General features: G+C 31.4%; 2 protein-coding genes and 1 pseudogene across 2 annotated transcripts in view; 1 reads left to right on the top strand and 2 right to left on the bottom strand.

Moving 5' to 3' along the window:
• LOC111630837 (eukaryotic translation initiation factor 3 subunit C-like) overlaps window positions 1–2,948 on the top strand; it is a 69,644-nt gene extending 66,696 nt beyond the window's left edge. Inside the window, exon 35 of the mRNA XM_023375001.1 lies at window positions 2,674–2,948. Coding sequence (XP_023230769.1) covers window positions 2,674–2,681 — 8 coding nt within the window. The 3' untranslated portion in view covers window positions 2,682–2,948. The remainder of the gene's footprint in view (window positions 1–2,673) is intronic.
• Window positions 2,949–8,426: 5,478 nt separating this feature from the next.
• On the bottom strand, window positions 8,427–12,618 carry LOC111630831 (solute carrier family 35 member G1-like). Its single transcript, XM_023374996.1, has 3 exons — window positions 12,551–12,618; window positions 10,747–10,796; window positions 8,427–9,733 (listed from the first exon to the last, which is right to left on the bottom strand). The coding sequence occupies exons 1-3, from the start codon at window positions 12,579–12,581 to the stop codon at window positions 8,615–8,617; spliced, it is 1,200 nt and encodes a 399-aa protein (XP_023230764.1). The 5' UTR covers window positions 12,582–12,618; the 3' UTR covers window positions 8,427–8,614.
• Window positions 12,619–17,655: 5,037 nt separating this feature from the next.
• LOC111630856 lies at window positions 17,656–18,798 on the bottom strand (annotated as a pseudogene).
• Window positions 18,799–22,165: the final 3,367 nt, after the last annotated feature.

The raw sequence follows: 22,165 nt of genomic DNA, 5'->3' as shown, positions 1-22,165 counted from the left end.
GCCTATTTTTCGAACGTGAGCCTCTGCCTAACCCACGAACGCGGACCTTGTTAACCCGGGCGACGTCCGAGCCGGTATCAAACTTCGATCTGGTTACTACCATGTTAAATATCTCCACAGAATGTGGGTGTGTGGTCACTCTTAGCTTCATTTCTCCCCATAGACCTTACTGGCATGGGTGTCCCTACCAGGAGCTTGTGCTCCAGCCTGCGTTGCTCTATGGTTCAGTAAAATTACTGGGCTCTCCCACCACGACCAGGTGGTGACCATGGGAGAGTTATTATTATTATTAAAAATCTACAAATAAATTTTTATATGTTTAAATTTAAAATAATATACTTTAGTTCTTAAGTATTTTAAGATTTGAATATTTTTAATTTATTTTAGAAAGTTTAATATATAATTGAATTGTTTTTTTACTTTTAGGTTAATAGAAGAATCAATTATTCAAATATCTTAAAATTATGATATTGATATTATGTATTATTCAAATTAAATAAATCATTTTGGTAAGAAATTTTGAATCCTTCTGTGCTTCTTTCTTTGATTGAAATATAGAAAATCACATTATTAGTTTTAACTCTAGAAATAAAATATCAGAGTGTGAGAGTTATACTTTTGCATAATAAAAGGACAAAAAATTCCAGATTATTATTAACTTTTTTGTGTGTTTTGAATCCCATGGCATGTTTTTTTCTTGAGACACTGCATTTTTATTTGCAATAATTATTTTTATAAAATTGAAAATTTGTATCATATAAAAATTAAATTTTGCTATATATTTGTGTGTAAGTTTATACAGTTTTATTTTATGTTAAAAATCTAAAAAACTCAATTTACAAATATCTTTATTATGCATGGAAAATATACTATTGACAACTTATTGTATTGTACGAAGTCTTTCAAAAATTTGAATTAGAGTAAGGGAAAAACAAATATTTGGAAATTTTCATTTAAGTATTAACATTTCATTCTTGTAATTTATGTTCTGGTGGTTCATTGAAAATATGATTTTAGGGAAGTAGGTGGGATTAATATTTTAATTCTCCAAAGAAATTAATAAGGTAAATAAATGAATAAATAAAGGAAAAAAAGAAAAGATAAACTAAGAGTACATTAGAAGTATGCTTAAGGAAGACAGTAAAAGAGCACTGCACCAGAAGTGGAAAGTGCACAAGTATGAGAATAGAAGTAAAAAGAAGGAAGCATAGAGAGGGAACATTTTGTATTTTGTAATTCTATTTTTATAAAATAATATAATTTAAACTCCAGTTTTGTTGTAAGTCGTTCACAAGAAACTGGAAGGCATTGCAATACTTAAATTTGTTAAAATTAGAAAAATATTGTATAATTGATTAAAGTAATCGGCTATGAGCCATGTCAAATAAAACTAAACATGATAAAAATATTGAATCATTGAATGTATTATGCTAGATTCTTAATTGTAGTAGTTTCTAGATCACTGCTAATTATATCAATTTTTAATTGAAATAAATATCTGGATCAACTATCTGAAAAGTGGATGGCATAACTGGCTACATACTTTATTAGATTTATATTAGATGACAGTTGTATGATTACATCTTTCTGGCTAGAAGTTTTTATCTCAGACATATCAAAATACAGTATAATAGAGATGTAATAATCTATTAATTAACCAGTTTAATTCCTGAGTTTTTCGAGTTTTTCTATGGACGTAAGTTTCCAGTTATCAAGCAGTTTCTCATAAATCCGTTGACAGAATGACTGCAAAGTTGTATACAGTTTATGGCGCCACAGAGTGCAAAGTTCATTTTTATTGAAATAAAAATCACAAGTTAAATTTACTATATGATATTCTTATCAAATAATGTATTATGTTTTTAAATTAAAAGTAATTACAAATCTTTATAAATAAAAAAAAAATGTATAGAAAATTGAGAAACTTTTAATATTTCATTTAATTAAGTTATTATTTTTGGGTTCAATTCAGCTTTTATAAAACAAGGTATAAGATTACTTCATTTTTCTCACATTTCTATTGTAACGTTGTTAGCTATGACACATCCAATTAAATTTCTTGAAGAATCATACCCTCGTATTTCGACGTTGGTTGTAATTCTCGGAATCTAAATTATAATAAATAATGAAAATAATTATATTAGTTTGAATTGAAATATTTGAATAGAATTTATCAAAACTAGTGATTTTTATGCAAATCTATACAAAAATTGTAGATAAAAATAATGTAATGTTTTTTACATTATATGTTAATGTGTTATTTGCTTAAACATATTTAATCAATTATACATAATTAGTATAACTAATGTTACCATATATATATATAATCTAACTGTTAAGTTTGATGTTATTAAATTGAAAATAAAAATAATTATAAAATCAAAATTTTAGCGTGCGCTTTGATAATATGAAAAATTTCATGCAGTATCATTAATTAACGTCAAGACTTACTAAAAATCTTGTTTTATTCTGTAATGAAAATAAACTTTTTGAATTAGTTCTCTAGAAAGTTATTTCAGTAAAACTCATTATTCTTTGTTTCCTAAACAAAAAACAACATACTGAATATTCGTTTTCTAGTTAATTATTTATCTTTATCAATTAAAACGATTCGATTTATTTTCATATACTCTACTAATTGTTCAATTTGAATCAATTCATTTAATTAATTAGTTTTTTGATTTGACGAGAGAAGGCAAGAAAACACATGAATAATATGCCAGGGAAATGGAATAATTCTCGAGAAGACTTTCTACCATACCGATACCATATTTCAGGTATTGTACACACCCAAAGAAAATCGGAAAAACTTCACGGAACCAGTCCGTTGGTCAAGCGCCAACCCAGAAATTTTTCGGCGGGTCGTCTCGGATACATCGGACTCGCCCTTCATCCGGCCATTCCACAATTGGCGTGGAAAAAAACGCCTTTTTTTTATATTCACAGGGCGGAGAGTTAAAAATGAAAAAATCCTTAATATGTTAAATTAATTAATGAAACCTATCCAAGGTAATAATTACAATATTTGAACCTTTTTGATGTGGAAATAAATATTGTAAAAACATATATTGAAACAGTAACCACGGATTTCTTCTTAATAAAAATATAAATGCAACAGAAAGCATTTTTAAGTTTTTTACATTTAATTGTTAAAATGTCACACCATTGTACGATGCCCTTGGATGCAATGCTTACCCTGCTACGTAGGACGGAACTACCTACTACGGGTTTATACACGGGTTTAGTCCTACTACGTAGGACGGAACCCGTGTATTAATCAATAACGAAGAGTATCGTACAAAAATTATTCATTAAAGTCCCACAAATTTATGTTTTTGATTAAGTCATATATAACGTGGCTATTCAAATTTTCTTTATATAGAATATTTTATAATTAATTTTTTCTTGTCATGAAGTTATTAAACACTCGAGCCCGCAAAAGTCTTTGCTTTGATGCGCCCCACTGCTTGCGCCTAGCTAGAAACTCCATTACATTAATATATTGGCTGTAATATGAAAAAATTGTAGACCCATAAATTCCCACTGTCGTCTGTCTTTTTTTCATCTGGACAACTGAGTCAGAAAAAGCCGAGATCAGATGTGGAAAGAGTAGAGGCAGGATGCCCCGATTAATTATGTAGGAACTTCCGATGCAAACCGGAAATCACGTTATTTCAATTAAAAATTTTGTAATTTTTGATAAAAATTATGATATTATCTTATATAATTTCACCCGTTCGTTTACAAATGCGTTAATATTACGATTTATTAGAGAGGTTGCGGCTCTAAAACATGAACATCCAATCGCGTTTGCAACGTCATTGGAATCATGCTCGACGTTGCAAACGCCATTGTCAAACTTCTAGGCTTACAAGATGGCGGCGCTCGACGTTCGACGTTCACGTTTTTAGAGATGAAAACTTCGGCCGCAACCTCTCTATTACTTAGTACTTTAAGCTATTTCGCAAAAACCGTCAGTTGGCATGTACTCAAATATTTCAGAAGACTTCCCTGAAAAAATAACTCGAAAAAGAAAAAGATTATTTTCCGAAATAGCAGATGGTGCTTTACAAAACTCGGTAAAGGAATTTAGGTGTTACTTTTTCAACGTTATGATTGATACTGTTATACAAATTAGACGAGAGATTTAAAAATATACCCAATATTATTTCTGATTTTAGATTGAATACTGATATAAAAACATTAGAAAAAAAATGAACTAAAAAACGCTCAAGGGATTTTTTAAAATCTTATAATAAAGATATAACCGAAGACTTATGCATTTTTAAATTACAGAATATGCGAAATTCTAGTATAAAATAATATTCCAACCCATTAATTGCTTAAAATTTATAATGAAAACTGTTTGGAATTTAATACAGAATCACACTTACAATCAAAAATGGAGTTTTAATGATCAAGTTTTTAATTTCGATTTTTCCGGCAGGTATCGGACATTGTTTACATTGGTCACCATTGACGGTACACGAAACTTCGCCAGTTCTTACTAATTCGCATACATTGAAACTGTTAAAAGTAAAATAAAGTAAGAATTCATAACTAGATTATATCTTTTAATAATATAAATCACTTACCATAATCTTTTATTTGTTGCACATGACGAACTAATAAGTCCAATCGTAGCATTCATTTCTACCCTGGTACCACGCTCAATAGCCTTTAAACTATTAGCATCAAATGATACACTCGCTCGACTATTTAGTTTAATAGGTAGGGGATCGACGTTTACATTATAAATAGAAAATGGCGATTCAACACTACCTATTAACCAAATTATAGAAGCTTGATTGTGAATTAAATGTTTATATTTACTTACAAATTAGACAAAAAATAGAAATACTTACTACAATTCGAAACAGGTACTGTTTTTGCATTGCAATAAATGAAGAAAAGTATTTGTATTAAAGGTAAAACGAACATTATTTTGTACTGGATTGCTTTCAAAAATGTATTTTTATAATCGACTATTGATAGCAGACTATTTTTCTCTAAATATTATGCAGAAAAATAAAAAAAATTAGTAATTATTTATAAACAAAAATATGTGTCAAGCTATTATGGCCTTTCTGTAACATCTGTTTTGTAAATGTATAATGATACAATCAATTCGTTTTAGAATTGTGCCAATTATTGTGTAGGCCGTTTCCTGGAGAGGTTATTTGTTTGTTTTGTTAAATTACGGCAACATAACACTTGGGCGAGATCTGCCTAGGGGGATACTTTTCGGAAGGTATTTTTAAAGGTAACTGGCCCTTATTCAGACCTTACAGATGTGGAGTAAACCGGTAAAACTCCACGTAGACAGCCCATCCTGGCGAGGGGCAAACCCACGACCGAACTACCAGTGTTCAGGGAAAGGAACCGCTTGGCCTTAGAAAGAAGGTAACAAAAGGCGCTCAGCACTTGAGCAGCCAAACCCAGGGAATGCCGCTTTATAATATTTAAAATTTTGACTAATAAAATTTAACCTTTAAGGCAAACAGAACACAGATATAATAATAAAGTAAACATGGCATATCAAATTCCTAATTAATTAAAATCCAGCAAAGTGTTGCTTAACTTTCCCGGCAACATTTGGTGGTGCCATCTGTTATGATATTTTATTTTAAAAGCTTTTATATTTTTAACGATTATAAAATAGCAAAAACCTTAATTTTGAGGGTAGGGATGGGTTTTATAAAAAAAAGTATTGTAAATATTTTTTATAAAACTCTTGGGTCTTCCGATCTGATCCACGCAATATCCTGTGTACTGATATCGCTTAGTGGATGCAAATTGGATTCACTGATAGTCGGAAATAGGTACTACTTTCTTGGCACATTGTTTGCCATTTTTTTTTCATATTTTTACAACAAAAGCACAATGTACTTGCCTTTACCATATCTATCTGTCTACGGCATATGTCTCTACGGTTGATGCTTCTTTTCGGTTATGTTTGCTTTCTTGTCGTTCATCACATTGTCCAAGGGAGCGCACAATAGTTAGTCTAGGCAAAATATGGTACAGTTACTCTATATTATTAGGACATCGCACGACTTTGTTATATTGCGATGGAATAGAGACAGAGCCGGAAAGAAAGAGGCGAAAGATCTTGCATCTGGCTAAACGTCTCAAATATATGATGTTCTGTTTTGAACACACAAGAATGCTTTTTTGTACAGTATTCGTTTTTAATTTCATTCTATTGCTGTTATTTTTTATAGGATGTTTATTTCTGATTACGAGGCTCTTTATAACACTGCACCTTCAATACGAAACAATTAGTTAATCAAGTAATGTAACAGCCAAATATTTAATTTAATAATATGGTACTGCTTAATGTGGAGTTTTGAATTTTGAGGAATTATTGATTAATTGAAATATTAATTAATTAATTATTAAGCGTGTCATGGATTTGAAAGATATGAACCAAGTACTGTAATCATTGATTCATAATAATTACATCGATTATCATTTCAATTAATGATACCACGTAAAATCCTGTCATTCCAATAGATTGGTTGGAATGATAGAATGAAACTTTACACAGAATATCAAAATTTTATTAAAAATATTCATAACATAGTCATAGTTTTTTTCTTACAATTTAACTCCAGTTTAGAGCTTGTGTTTTTTTTTCTGGAAATGAAAAGGCAACAAATACACTTGTACGAGAAATCTCCAAAAAATCAATTAAAAAGAAAATTTAAAATGGCCACTCTGGAGGATTTCAAATCGAATCCAAATAGTAAGTTCGGGGATTTTTCATGGGCAGTCTGCTCCAGATATACCAATCCCCTATCTCTCATTATCAACGCCCCATTGTGGACTTGCCCCATTGTGGGCTTAAAAAGCGGAAAGAGTAAAAAAAAAATGTTAATACAGGTAACCCCCGTATAACACGGCACTTCTATAGCACGGATTCGCTCTAACACGGTTCGAGAATTGGTACCATCCCCCGTATAACACGGTACTTTTATAGCACGGATTCACTCTGACACTGTTCGAGAATTGGGTAAAACCCTCGTACAACAGGAAATGTAATAAATTTTTACATACTTAACTAATAATAGTTCACGAAAATTATTATTTTCGTGAACTATTTGTACTTAAGTATGTAAATTTTCTCTTCTCGCCTTCTGTCGATACAGGTGGTCCTTCTCGAAACTTGTTTCAATGTTGCCAGATCTCGACGCTTCTGCTTCTGATGTTGCCGAATGTTTTTCCCTTATTCCATACTTGCTTTATTCTTCATAAGTGCTTAGCACCATATAAGGAAATTTATAAAGACCTTTTAACTAGAAGCAAGCAATCTAAAATTACATACATTTTGCAAAAGGTAAAGCATGGATCTGAAGATAATGCAGAAAAATGCTCAGAGGATAAGGATAACTTGCCAAAAAGAAAACGCTCTCGGTTAATTAATAGTGTTTTTAGTGATGAAGAAGAAAATATTGTTTAATTTATATTAATATATATCACTTAAAAAATTTTAATGAAGATATTTATCTTAATTATGAAAATATACCATCATGTTTTCTAATTTTTGGAACCTAACCCTCCTTTTCGTATTAGTTCTTTGTTTCGTATAACACGGCAATTTTTTTTGGAACGTAACTACCGTGTTATACGGGGGTTACCTGTATTATTTTAAATGCGTTTTTTTTCTGTTTGCTCATTAAAATAACGGTAATAATATAAAAATACTAAAAACAACTGAGAGCGTACAGAATTTCTATTTTAAGAAAAGTGTTTGTAGAAATTTACTGCTCTAAGAAGCTATTCTCTTTTCAAGATTGTTTTTTTTTAATTTTATTTTAGTCATTTCAAAATGCTATTTTCCGGCATTGTTATATAGAAACCAGTGTAAAAAAACGTTTTATATTTGAAACATATTTATAAAATGTATACAATGTTCTGATAAGTTGTGCCCGTTAAATAAATACAGATGAGTGAGTCGATCATACAGGGATAATCTACGCCAGAATGACTTCATATTCAATATTATCTCGCGTTAAGATATCTGCAAAAATATTCAATAACACAATAAGATTCTTTCTTTTATATTAGAGATGTTGCGGCCGAAGTTTTCATCTCTCAAACGTGAACGTCGAACGTCGAGCGCCGCAATCTTGTAAGTGGCGCTCGACGTTTGACGTTCACGTTTGAGAGATGAAAACTTCGGCCTCAACCTCTCTATTTTAACTCTTTTTCTCCCCGTAGGCCTTTTTTTAGCAAGCTCATTATGGATTCGATCGAGGCCTAATAGTGTTAATAATATCAATAATTTATATGTTTATAAAATAAATTTTATATATTTTTTTTTAGTTTTTGTATATTCTCTAATTGAATAAATATATAAAAATTATGTTTTCATTTATCAAAATAAATAGAAAAAACATTTGTATTTTAAAAGTTCAATTTAATATACGCTATCTCAATGTATAATCATTTTCATATTTCTGAATAATAATAATAATAATTAATTCGTTGAAATTAATTTTCATTGATTACGGTAATTTAAATTGTGAATGAAAATAAATTGATGATAATAATGAGATAAAACATAAAAATTTTCTTTGGTAATTTCTCTTCAAAGAGAAACAACTGAAAATTACTTTTGACTATTCGAATCTTCTGGTAGAGATAACTTCCATTTACGTATACTTATCATAAAAATACAAAATGTTACCAAAATAGTTCCTGTTATACTGTAAACATCTGGAATATCGTGAAAAAACAACACTTGCCAAAAAAATGCTAGAATAATATCCACTGCTGCTCTGACTATAGAAACTGGTGCAGCATTTTCGGTTTGCAAAGCCAGAGTCATTAAAGATTGGCCAAAAAAACTAAAAATTCCAAGCAAAACGATTAATCCTTGATTCAAACCACATTTCGGAATATTAAATCCAAAGATGGCGGTTATGATGGCTGTTTCAATAACGGCAATCCATCCAAAGTTAAACATAATCACGGAATGATGTAAGTTTTTTAGTTTTCTTAATACAATATAAACACCGGCACCAAATACTGTAGAAGTTATGGCGGCAACAATCCCCCAAATTTGTTCATTTGTATATGAAATTCCTTTGGCTATCACTAGAGGCATTTTTGTAATTAGAAAAACTCCTAATAAAGTTAATGAAACGGTAATGCCTTGAAAAATCCCACAAGGTTCTTTAAGAAAAATTTTCGCAAATATTGCCACGAAAACTGGAACGCTGAAAACAATGATTGATGCATCTGCTAATGGAAGATAACGAAAAGCAACGAATCTTAAAAACAAATTAGAAGCTCCAAGTAGTCCTCGAACAAGTAGAAAAGGACGTAAGTTTTTAGGACCGAATGGAAATTCTTTCCTCCAAGAAAGCGTGGGCATGGTGAAGATTAAAATACCAAGAAATCTGGAATTGGCTAACTGAGCCGGATTTAGTTCGCTCATATATTTAACGATTACCGATGATAAACAGAAAAAAACACTGGAGAGTGAAGCTAGTAGAAGTCCTTTATATAAATGACATTTTTTCTTAGGTTGGACGATGTTTTCGTATTGATTTGACGGAGTTTTAATAATTATACTATTGGAACTATTCTGTTGAATGTTGTTATTGTGATGTTCAATTGTAGAAATGGGCGATTGTGCTTTTCTCATCCATCTTGAAACACTCGGTGAAGATGTTGATTCTAATGGTATCGTAACTGATTCTGTTGATGACGAGGAAGGTATTTTCTAATAATCAAATAGAAAAAGAATTATAATTTCAATATAACTTTTATTTCACTTATATATCGTATTATGTAAGATATTAGATTATTGACATATACGTGGACTTCCGAGAAGGGGGACAAGTGACCACTTGTCCCCCTTCTTGGATATTCCAAGAATTACAAATCTGAAAAAACTGTAGTTTTTAAAAGAGTCATAATAAGTATTTAAAAATTATTCTTTCATTTCTGATTTATCTTATTTCTTTCTGAAAGTGAAATACTGCTATATTAATATAAATTAGATTCTAAATAGAATATACATAATGTATTGTACAGTAGACCCCCTATAACACTGTAGATAATTCCGTGTTGTACGAGTCACTTATATTTTACAAAATTTGTAAAATCTAAGTGACTCGTACAACATGGAATATCTACATTCATACAACACGGAATTATCTACAGTGTTATAGGGGGTCTACTGTATATGTAAATATATATTGTAGATGAATAATATAGATATATATGATATGGATGAATATAATATACAGTATATATAAAGCATTTAAAGCATACTAAACATGTTCTAATATCATACAGAAATTGAAATAACGAGGAAATGAATGGTCTTTTTAATTATTTTCTACTGACTAATCTTAAAGTACAAAAACGCATTGATTTTAATAAAATAAGTAGAATTTTCGGAATCGTATATAGATAGAAGCTAATTTAAATCAACCTTTATAATGTTAGTTGTACATTAATTATTCTAAAAACAACAATTAAGCATTAGATTTACTTTAAATCTATCATATAAAGAAATTCTAGAAAGCAATAATGATCATAATGAATATAATCCACGGAATATTATTGTATAATTGAGATGTTGAAATCATCGAAGTGTAAGTTAAAAATATTATTCAATAAATTTCTAAAGCATTTTTTAAATATTGCAAAGCTTCAATTTATCATCTTCGTAGATTAATAGAAAACACAAAAAATAATAAAATATTCACAGTTTTATGCATTACTTACATTTACGTCTTCGAAATTACTCATTTCTAACTTCATATACGATAATCGTTCTAAATAATATGAAAATTCGATTGTTAAAATTTGTCATAATAATAATAATAATAATAAAAGGAAAATAATATGATTTTTATTTTATATTTTTGAAAATTGTAAATGCTAATAACGAGTAAAATCGTCATTAGAATAACGGATTAAGTCCGACCCTCTTGGAGATATATACGAACCCCTTTATCTCCCCATTCCCTTGACCCTTAATAACCAAAATTTAATAGCATCAATCTCCGTAATACACAAATCTGTCCGCAAAATTTCAGAAATATTCGACAAAAAGTACAGAAATTATTAAGCTTCAAACAGAGTGAACAAATTTGTGCCACCACACACATAAATAAACGAATTACCTCCGAATTTTTTTGCATTTCTCGACGTTTCAAGGTGTCCTAAGTTTAAAAATGTAAAAATCTTGGGAAGCCAGTTTTTGACCGATCGCCATTTTACTGTTATATATAACAGACAAAAAGTAAAAGAAGATAACAGACGAAGCGGATATTGCTTTACTATAAGGTCACGTTTTTCGTATTGAAACGTCAACGAACAATGTGACCAAATCGCGCTCGTTGCATTTTGCAGGTGCAGTTGCCTGCGGGGCGGAAAATTGCTACGTGTAATTTAAGGTATAATAATCATATTAAAGCAATTCATTTCACAACTTTTCCATTTTTTAACGATCAAAATTGTCGACAGAGATCAATAATTAATTAATGCACATTAACTAATGATTACAGTTGATAATGAGGAGTAAATGATTACAGTTGTGGTCCAATTGACGCCAGATAATGCCATCATAGTGCCTTAAAATCAATACTCTAGTATCATACAGAAATGCTCGCAGAGGCTTATTGTTTTCAGAATTTTCAATGTACCTGTTTTTTGAAGGACTTCAAACAACAGAACTATATGCAGTTAAAAGACATTACACACAACTGAAGGAATTTGGCTTCGATCACTACTCATTCAGTCATTATCATCTCAACATCACTGGGAACGGACGGCCATTTTGAGTATGGAGGAATACTTGTGAACACGTCATACTATTCAGCAGCACACTGCATCCGCTGGCTGGCTGGGTTGAGGAGTCATCCTTACTATTATATAAGAGTCAGTCACTTGTAACAGTGGTGTAAAGGGAAACAGCGGCGATACATTCAGGAAATTCCGAGCCCTATTGTGTTGTTTTCCATGGCAGGTTTATAAAGTCATTTTTTCAGCAAGATAATACTTATTATGTTCCCAATATCTTACGTAGCTTCACATAATCATATGTATACTGTTTAAGAGAAACAAAGTAATTGTCGATGGGAGAGATCATATTTAAAACATTTCCCTTCAGAAATTAAAGCCTTATTAATAAATTCTTTTTAATTAGTTTGTTCCTGGTGATTGGGCATGGCGAGTAGAGAAGATTTTTTAGTATACGTTTACGTGTTTTAACGTTGTTAATACTAATTAAGATATATTTTTATTTTTATATTAATTAATATCGAAATGAAAAATTAATTTTAAATTATTAAAAGTATTAAAAAAAACTTCTGGTATTTTAAAATTGATAAGTATTGATTATCAATAAACGGTGAATTTTTGTGCTTATTATTTAAGATTAAGTTTTATTGATATCATTTACCTTCCTTCTTTGTAGCCTAAATACACGCTAATTATTATATAAAATAAACTTATATATATTAAAAACAAAATCTATAATGAATAAAAATTTTATAAATATTAATGATTAATAATAACGACTTACTTATATTTGATCGTTGTCTGGGAATGATCATTTTGCTAAGGGAAAAAAATTTTGTACGATTATTTGATGACGTCATCAAAATACCAGCGAATAAAACACCAGAAAAACATAAGAAAAATTTCAAAAAATATCAGTCTTATTTATTCTTACTTTTTAAATATTTTTAATGTATAAAGATTCATTTTAAAATATAATTAACATAGAATCTATCTTATTCTATATTAATTCGCATTAACTATTATAATTAATTAACTTTTTAATATTTTTTAACATTAAAAACATTCATCTAATAGCACAAAAAAATTGGAAAGATTCACTCTGATCTTAACCGAAACATTAATTTTATAGCTTTAAATTCTTTATGAGACTAATTAATTACATTTTCATTTTAATATTTTTGAAGTGTAACTATTAAATCATTGAAATCTAAGGAATAATTTAAAAATTTTAATGGTTATTTTCAAGTTTTATACGATGGAATCTTCAAAATACTTCCGTGGTAATTGAAAAATATTAAAAATATATTAAAAAACAATTCTCTTTTTTTAAATACATTTTTTTTAAAAGGACAAAATGTTTTTAAAAAGAGTTTAAGAATCACGAAAGAATGAGATAAAACAATAGAAATAGATGAAAAGAACAATAGAAAGGAAATTATATAATTTTGAAGAAATAGCGATCAATTATTGATAATGATGATAATAATAATAGATGAAAAATTAAGCTTAACATATGTAGAAAATTATACAAAAATATTAAAATAATCTAATCTATACACAATATATCAAATCGAATTCGTGTCTCTGTCTGTCTGTCTGGCTGTATGAGTTAGAACGGGTGAAACGACTTCTATGAAGCTTTGTAGAGACTATTAACTCAATCTGATAGGGGGTTACAATACAGCTTGTTACATTGGAGTTTTCACTCCAAATTTAGAGTTGGCTGATAAGTTTTAGGGTTCATTTAGGATTTAAAAGTTTAGGGTACTTTTTAGAATTTTTTAAATTACTGTACATTTTTTGGAAAAAAAATTGACTTGGCTCCGGGGAAGATATAGGCTATTTTTCATTTCCAAAAATTCGATTTTATAAGGTTTGATAGAATTGTGATGTCGTTTGCAAGAGTAAATAGTTCATACATGGTATTTTTCTGGTCTTTGTGGGTGTGAAGTGAACTATAAAATTCGAATACAATAGATTAATGTTGCAATCATTAACGGGTAAAAGTGAAAGTTGAAAGCTGATCAGCCTAGTATTTCTACAAAACATATGCAGTACTGAACGTAGTAACATTTCCATTTTCATCTGTCAAATTGTTAATGAGTCCCTAGAATTTCTTTTCATGCAAAATTAAATCTATTAAAAATATATACATTTTCCCGTATATACATTTTATATGTGTGTATTTTTATATTACTTTTATAACCCAGTTCTAAGGCTTTAACCTACTATTCTGGAGAACAGGGAACAAGGGCCGATACAGGGATAAGCAATGAGGGTCGCTATCCAGGGAGGCAGATTTTTTCTCAAGCGGTACGAATACGTAGAACACCACCCTTCACCACCCGATCGCTCTATGTAAATACGAAGTCATCAGTGTCATAATTATTTTCTTTGTTCTATTGTGTTCTTTATCCAAAATTGATTTCTCGTGTGCATTTTTTTTTGGATTTATAATGAATAATAGATGTTTTTAGATTAATCAATCAACTATTAAGCTGTAAAATAAAAACAACAGAAATGAATTTGTGAGATAAGACAGGTTTAAACTTCGTGGCAATGGCGAAGAGAAGAGAACATGTCTCTTTTCTTTTCTATTATTCACTTAAGTGTTTACACTTCCAAAGAACGAAAGAAAATCGTGCAAGCGCTTTGAATACTTACAGTTGCCTTGAAAGTGTAGCGAAAGTGAAACCTAAGTCTTAAAATTCTTACAAAGAATAAGAGTATGTGCAGTTAATTAATTTAAAACCATTATAACATTATAAAAGAAATTAAGAAAGATGATCCCGAATTTTCAATATTTTAGATAAGTTTTAAATACAAATACGTAAAGTAATATAAACTCGGATATGTTTAACTCAATATATTTACATATATATTACGATTCATCGAAAATAATTCTGCTCTAATTATATCATCAAACCGGGACTGTCCCGGTTTGATGATATGGTCCTTGCATTCCGGCCAGCTTATCATTTTGTCCCGGTTATTTGGTAAAATTTTAAAAGTAACTTTTTTTACTTCTTATATATTCGGATAAACTATTTCAGCCATGGTTAAACATTAACAGAAAATGAACCTAGATAAAAGCAACAACAAACCATACTTCTTGCAGTTGAGTCTACGTCTTACTAGATGCATGCATGTCCTAAGGATATGCTTATAATTCGAAATAAATGATTACTTTTATTCATATGGCTCAATAACTACACTATCCGTTCTCCACAGACGCTTTATTTCTTGGGAGAGTTCTGAGTACAGTATTTACTAACTTTTTAGTGTATGTTTAATACAGCTGTGTCTATGATGAATGTGATTTTGTTTTGTTTGCAATGAATATGATGTCCGGTCTATTGTGAATAGTGACGGATTGTTTTGTCTGTAATTATGTCACGGTCGTAGTATAATTCGTGTATGTTTTCTATGACCGTCTAAGAAGCGTATTTATAATATGATTCCTGGATGTGTAATGCTTTTCATTTGTGTGCAACCTTTCGATGTATCATAATTGCTATTTGCTTATGTTGATGTAAGTAGTCTGTTCGTGTTAATAGCTTTTGACAAGCCTTCCAGTGGACGAGTGGTTAATGTTGTTCTTCTTTTCCAAAAGAAAAGAAGAACAACATTAAGAATGGGTAATGCGCACGGGTTCAATTTTCTCGGCTACTTTAATCCCTAACTATCCCAAAAATTTGCAGTTTAAGAAAAACCATAAGCTAAACGTGTGGTTTGTTTATCAAACTGTATAAGAAAATTTCCATTGTTAGTATGTTTCTTTTCCGATCGAGTTTTTTTAATAAAGAAACTGCAAAAATAACAAATTTTCTACATAGCTGAATTTTTTAAACGAAAGTTGTGACGGCTTTCCCATAAACACACTTAGATTCGAAAAAATAATCTTACTTTTACTTTTGTATGGGACCGTGAAAATGCAGGAGCAAAGGGGTCACGTGCCAGTGCGTAAAGATAACGGGGCGCCAAAATTTAATAATTCTTACATGGGCAAACTAATAAATTTACAGAAAACTCGCATACGAGTATGAAAAATTATATGAATAATATTGATAAAAATTGTTTTTTTAATGATTTTTATACAGTAGGCCACCCTATAAAACGTGTTCATATAATGCGGATTCGTATGTAACGGCGAAAAAATTGCGACCGTATTCATATAAATACGCTAAAAGAAACTCGTATAATACGGCAAAACATCATCGCCGACTCGTGTCGCGAAAGGATTGGTCAAATCTAGACCAATAGAGGATATTGCACAAAGCGTTGAATTTAAATGAGCAGCAGACCTACTACAAACTATTTGTTATTTAACGGCCATAAAAATTATATTTTTATTAATGATGTCTCCAAAGTTCAGCGAATTTTTCGCAGAAAAATAACTTATCAGGAAACACGCGCTTGCTGTTCAATGTGCCGCTCCGCGACGAAAACAAGCTTAAGCAATGGCGTCGTCGAATGGTGCACACTCGGTAAGTAATCCCACAATTTCTTGTTTATAGCATAGTTTATATGGATTATTCCCAAAAAATTATACGTGTTTTGGAAATGTTGAGTCGAATTAGTCTAGAATCGATTAATTTTATGGAAGAAAACCTTTCAAACAGACGTAATCCGTAAACTGCACACGTGCCGGGCTGTGATTGGCTCATGTATTTAAGGACTCTTAAAACATGAATTTCATAAAAAACGGAACGTATCTACCGTGTTATAGGGGGGTCGACTGTATTTTTAACAGGCGCCATATTTAAGTTTGTCTCTGGTGTCAAATGCTTTAGCCATGGCTCTGCTTTTTTATACAGTAAACAAAATAATTAAATTTTTTCCCATTAAAGAAAACTTAACAATATTGTGAAAAGTTATTTTAATGGTGCAAACAGTGTACACTAAAAAATAAAGTACATGTGTCAAAACTCGAGTATTCCTCCCCATATTGTCTTAATGATAAAAAACACGTTACACTGAGCCCCATTACCCAGCCATGCGAGGTAATGGGAACCATCATATAAAAACATTGAAAAAGACTGAAACGTTAGATATGTTTGTTCAAAAACTAGAAAACTTAAGTTTTCTAGTTTTTGAACAAACATATGTATTGTATTATTACATATTATTATATATTACAATACATATGTAAAAAATTAATATGAATTATTAATTTTTTATATATGTATTGTTTTCAAAATAGTTTGTGTATTTAATGATAAGTTCAAGCACTTTAAATTAAAAACTTTAATCGTTCAATACAATAATAACAAATGTAATCATCTGGAGAATCAAATCAACTACCGGTACATTCAGAATGTGCCCAAGCAGCACGACAGTAAATTTGTACCATAATTATTTGTTTCTACCAAATTCTCCACAGATGATGCAGGTATTGTTCGAACTTGTTCCAGGAAGTGATGACTCATACCACCCGGGTGAATTGCTTGTTTTTCACGAAGGTTGAGATGTGAAAAGTGGCGTTCGCCACAAGCCCCCTTCACGCCATTTTATGTTTCTAACCTTGACTAGACTGAAAGGGATAAAGTGAAATCGTTTCTTCTTTTGTATTTTAATAGTTGAGGGAATAGTTAGCATTAATATATATTATTGAAACAATAAGTTTTATACAAGGGTATTTACAGTCGAACAAATGATAGTGTTCCAATTAGAATAAGATGACCAGATTTTAACATTGGTGAAGCGGGACAAAATTGACATGGGAAAATGCTCAAAATTGTCTCGTTGAAGAAAATTATTCTGGAACAACCAAATTTTATTATCAAAGAACGCCAAAAATTATATTGTATTAGGTTTTTTAAATTTCAACATACGTAAAATTTATAAATATAATAAATATATAATACTATTATAAATCTTTAAAAACTATTCTTTCGCATATTTATCAGTTGAGTGAACTTTTTTTAGTAGAGTGCTGTCGTTGTTTAAAATGTCAAGAAATTTTTCGCAAGAATTTGTTAAATTATATTTCACACATAATATGGCTTTCAAAGTTTCAACACTTAATTGTGATTTATCAGATGTCCACACTTTATTTACGATAGAAAAAACGCGTTCAGTCGCGGCATTGGAGCGCGTATTCCACAATTTTTAATGCATTATTGTATGGAACATAGTTTATTTCAAAATGATGAAATATTTCTAACCATGTTGAGATTTTTGCCGATGCCCAAGATTTAACTTTTTCCTTATCAATATATTTTTTAAATAATGATACTTCATTAAAAAGATCGTTTTCGTAAATATTACTATATGGAAAATGTTGACTAATGTGATGGAAAGATTTTTGCACATCTTCTCAATTAAGTTCTTGTTTTAGTATAACCCAATGAAAATGTTCAATGTCACTGTAATATACTGTACCGCCCACTCTTCTAAATAATCTAAGCAGTTACTATAGAACATTTTGGCGTAATTCATGAAATTTGCGCGATTTATTGCACCTTGTTCTTCCAACTGACTTATACTTTTACGGATGGTTAACGAAAGAAAAATTCCATTATTACTGAAGAAATACAGATTTATTAAATACATTATAAAACAAAACAATGGGACAATAAAATATAATAATCAATACAATACAATAATCTAGGCCTATATGGTAATCAGCAATTTCTGACAACCAACAGAAAAAAGTTAAAATCAAGAGAAATACAAGTTAAATTTCCTTCGATTTAAGGCTTTTTTAATTACCTGATTTCAATTACCTGGGCTAAGGACAAAAAGTAAATAAAAAACATACGCAATTCTTAAATGCAAGGATATTTATTAACAACAAATAATCATATAAAAATGTAAATATATATTAAATAGAAGGAATTGATCTCTTCATTTCTTTTTATTAAATTTACAAACCAATCTCTTCACAAAATATGCATGATATAATCCTAGAAAAAATGTAAGGTCAAGTGGTTTATAAAGTTCCTATGAAATTTCAGAGTAATAACATAGCTTATTCTGCAGTTTCAAAAGAAAAACAATAAAAGTGAATGAGCAAAAATTATTGTGGCATCTTCNCATCTTAACGGGTTTTACTGTACTATTATAAAATGGCAAAAAAGCTTACTTTGAGGGTAAAGACGAGTTTTATTTTATTTTTTTAAATTTTGAACACTAATAACGAGTAAAATATTCATTAAGAGATATGACACTTGACCACTTTTATGTCTTCACCCTGTCGACCTTTAATTAAGAACCAAAATTTAATAGTATTAATGCCCCTTTATACACATTTTGTTTCTTAAACTTTACCCGTTCTGAGATATTGTTTAATATCTCAGAATAGAAAATAAAGAAATTAAACAAATTAGACGCCAACACACACGCGCGCGAATTTTTCCTCTTTATTGAATTTTTTGAGGGGCTCGGGAGATCTCCAAACGTGTAGATTTGCAAAAAGGAAACTTGGAGGGTCAAATTTGACACGATTCCAATACTTTTCCGTTTTATATACATAACAAGTTGGTAAGTAAAAAGGAGTCGGAGTCGGCGGATTTTTTGACGACTCCGACTCCGACTCCGACTCCGGCTAAAACATCAAAACTCCACGACTCCGACTCCGACTCCGACTCCACAGCCCTGGTTACAAGTACTTTTTGCACAAAAAATGTGGGTGTAGTTATGTTTATGGGTTTATGTTTAGATACCTTGTTTACAATTCACTAAAATGTAATTGGGGTTCCATAATACCACCTTCTCCTCTAATAATACTAACTTGTATTACTTTTCCTCTGAATTTGCCTTTAATGTCTATTATTGTAATGTTTTTAATTACATAATACTGTCGTAGCCAAAATGAACTCCATCCCCGCCGCTAGCTATAAAACGATGCAAACCGATGTGCTTACTCTCGCTAGTCGCTAGCTTTCTAAGGTGGCGACAGACGAGCGTTCTGCGCCACGTAACACGCAACGAACAAAATGTTCGCTTGTTTGGACAGCCTGTGAACATGCTCTACTCTGTTGTTGTAGCTGCGCGCCCAAACCATTTTCTGTCAGTCTTTGCCACGAACACGAAGGGTTTTGTCGTTGCAGCATTCTTTATTTCCGATGCTCACGCATAGTGTTGCCACCTTTTGAAAATCACTGACCCGGACGACAGGTCAGGTTTGTTCGAACAGAAGTTCCTGATGCATGCGCAATATCATTTTACAATGCGATGAATAACGTGCATGGCGGTTCTAAATCAGTTACAGTTAGGGACTAGGGACTTGCGTAGGAGTAACCTAAATTAAGAAAGAACAGGTACAGATGATTTAGTTCTATTGGATATTGGAGAGACGTGTACGATCGTATATGCAAAAAACAAAAAAAAGGGGTCGACAGGTTGCACGTCACACGTTAGCGTAAACAGACTAACTAACATGGCAGAATTGAAGATGAGTTTCAGTGAGTGCAGTCAGTGGCGTACCGTGGGTGTCAGCCGTCCGGGGCGGAGGAAAATTTCGGCCCCCCTTATTTAAGTATTTCAATTTAAAAGACCAAAATTCAGTTTTGTCACAGAACAAGCAATGAAAAATTCGGTGGTAGTGCAGCGGCCTGTTTAAAATAGTTATATTGGATATTAGTGGTGTATATGAACGCGAATGAATCGTACAAGCAAAAAAAAGGTCAATAGGTTTCGCAGGATTTCCTCAGATAAGAAAATTACTAGTTCACCCGGACGGCGAGCCGATTCCCAGACTGTCCGGACGATAGCATAGTTTAGGATGTTTCAAATTTTTACAAGATGTTATTATTATTTATTGTGAAATTTTGCCGCCCCCTAAAAAGTGCCGCCCGGGGCGGGCCGCTCCCACTACGGTACGCCACTGAGTGAGTGTGAGTTCTTTTGCTGGTAAAAATGTAAAAATATTTGCAAGAACTTTGTTTCATCGTAATTTCACAATTTCTACGAAATTTCCGGGCAAAATTAATAGTTCGCCCAGACAGTGAGTGAAAACCGTCCGGTTCACTCACTGTCCGGCAAATCCGACAGAGGGCGCTGGTTTTGAACCAAGATGGCTGCGGAAACAGGTAAGGAACCGACTATGTGTTTGTTCAGTGCCTGAACCGATTGTTTCCGTCGATGACGACTACTTCGAGGACCAAATGGAGAAAAAAATCACTGAATTTATGTCAAGTTCTAAACTATATCGGCGACAGAAAACGTTATCTTGTAGAAGATGAAGCCGTTTTGGATGCTGGACACATCATATTTTGTGGATTAAACTCTAACAACAACACTGAAGTTCATGTTGTCGCTTTAGTGTTGCAATCTCAGATATTATCATTTTAATACATCTCAATTACAGGGCGAATGCACGTGCAAAGCGGGACTGTCTGATTTTTGTAAACATGTGATAACATGTTTATTACACGTTAACAGGTGAGAAGTGTTTAAATATTTTAAGCAGTATACACCATCATGTTCCAATATAAAAACATAGTTTTATTTATGATAATACTTAAAATTAGTGCCAATCTGAAGGCTGCCCTGCTGAATCATTCTGCACTTATACAACATAGGCCAGTCAAAAGTTTGTAGCACACATTATGTTGTGTGTGTGCGTGTACGTCTCATATATCATTATTTACTTATTATTGCTTTAGCTGTTTAATAAATGCTAGATTTTGACTGGTGCAACATAGCGACACTACTTGTACACCATAAACTTGCACTTTCAAAAGACTACAGATATATGAGACATACACACACACACACCAGTGGCGTGCCGCGACATTTGATGATAGGGAAGCTGTGTTTCTGTAAGAAGCCGACATCCAGGGGCAATCAGTCAATTGCGCGTCGGTGATGGTCTAGAGCAGTGTTTTTCAACCTGTGGGTCGCGACCCCCAGGGGGGTCGCGAAGCCTTACACGAGGGGTCGCGGGTAAAAGAAAAAGACAAGTGTTTGTAGGTCCTACACTACATTAAAAAAAACTACAATTTCAGCGAGAAGGTTGACCTGTTTATTTTACAGTACAATTGGTTTTTTGATCGATGTTTACGTCTCAACCATGGGTGTAGCCAGGGAGGGACCTGAGTGGATACGGCCCACCCCAGAAAATGATAGCCGAAAAAGTGTTGAGCTGACTTGCAAAAAGAAATAAAAAATAGAAAAGTAGAAGCTGAAAATTCTGATCCTAAAAAAACGTCAACAGCTCCCTGAGCCCAATGTTATAATTAAAGAAAGTGTTTAATACTTTACGTGTGTTAAGTTATTGTCGATTCTTCTGAAACTCTAATTTTAATCAACAATAATTTGTCTGAACAGAAAGAAAATTAAATACATACTTTTTAAAATCATTGATATAGTTTTAATATGGCCCTAGGGGGTCGCCAGAATTTTTTAACTTGTAAAGGGGTCGCGTATTCAAAAAGGTTGAAAAACACTG

This window comes from Centruroides sculpturatus, unplaced genomic scaffold (genome assembly GCF_000671375.1).
Source record: "Centruroides sculpturatus isolate CEXI.00-Female unplaced genomic scaffold, Cexi_2.0 scaffold6, whole genome shotgun sequence".
Classification (NCBI taxonomy): Eukaryota; Metazoa; Arthropoda; class Arachnida; order Scorpiones; family Buthidae; genus Centruroides; species Centruroides sculpturatus.
The sequence above is the reverse complement of the archived record's forward strand: the minus strand, read 5'-3'. Positions and strand labels throughout refer to the sequence as shown.

What these genes read in the sequence shown, in the direction of transcription:
- LOC111630831 (XM_023374996.1), bottom strand. Translation starts at nt 12,581, where the DNA reads ATGATCATTCCCAGACAACGATCAAATATAA. An exon ending in CAGACAACGATCAAATATAA is followed by an intron (nt 10,797 to 12,550) that starts GTAAGTCGTTAT and finishes CATATTATTTAG; the next exon opens with AACGATTATCGTATATGAAG. An exon ending in GTAATTTCGAAGACGTAAAT is followed by an intron (nt 9,734 to 10,746) that starts GTAAGTAATGCA and finishes TTTGATTATTAG; the next exon opens with AAAATACCTTCCTCGTCATC.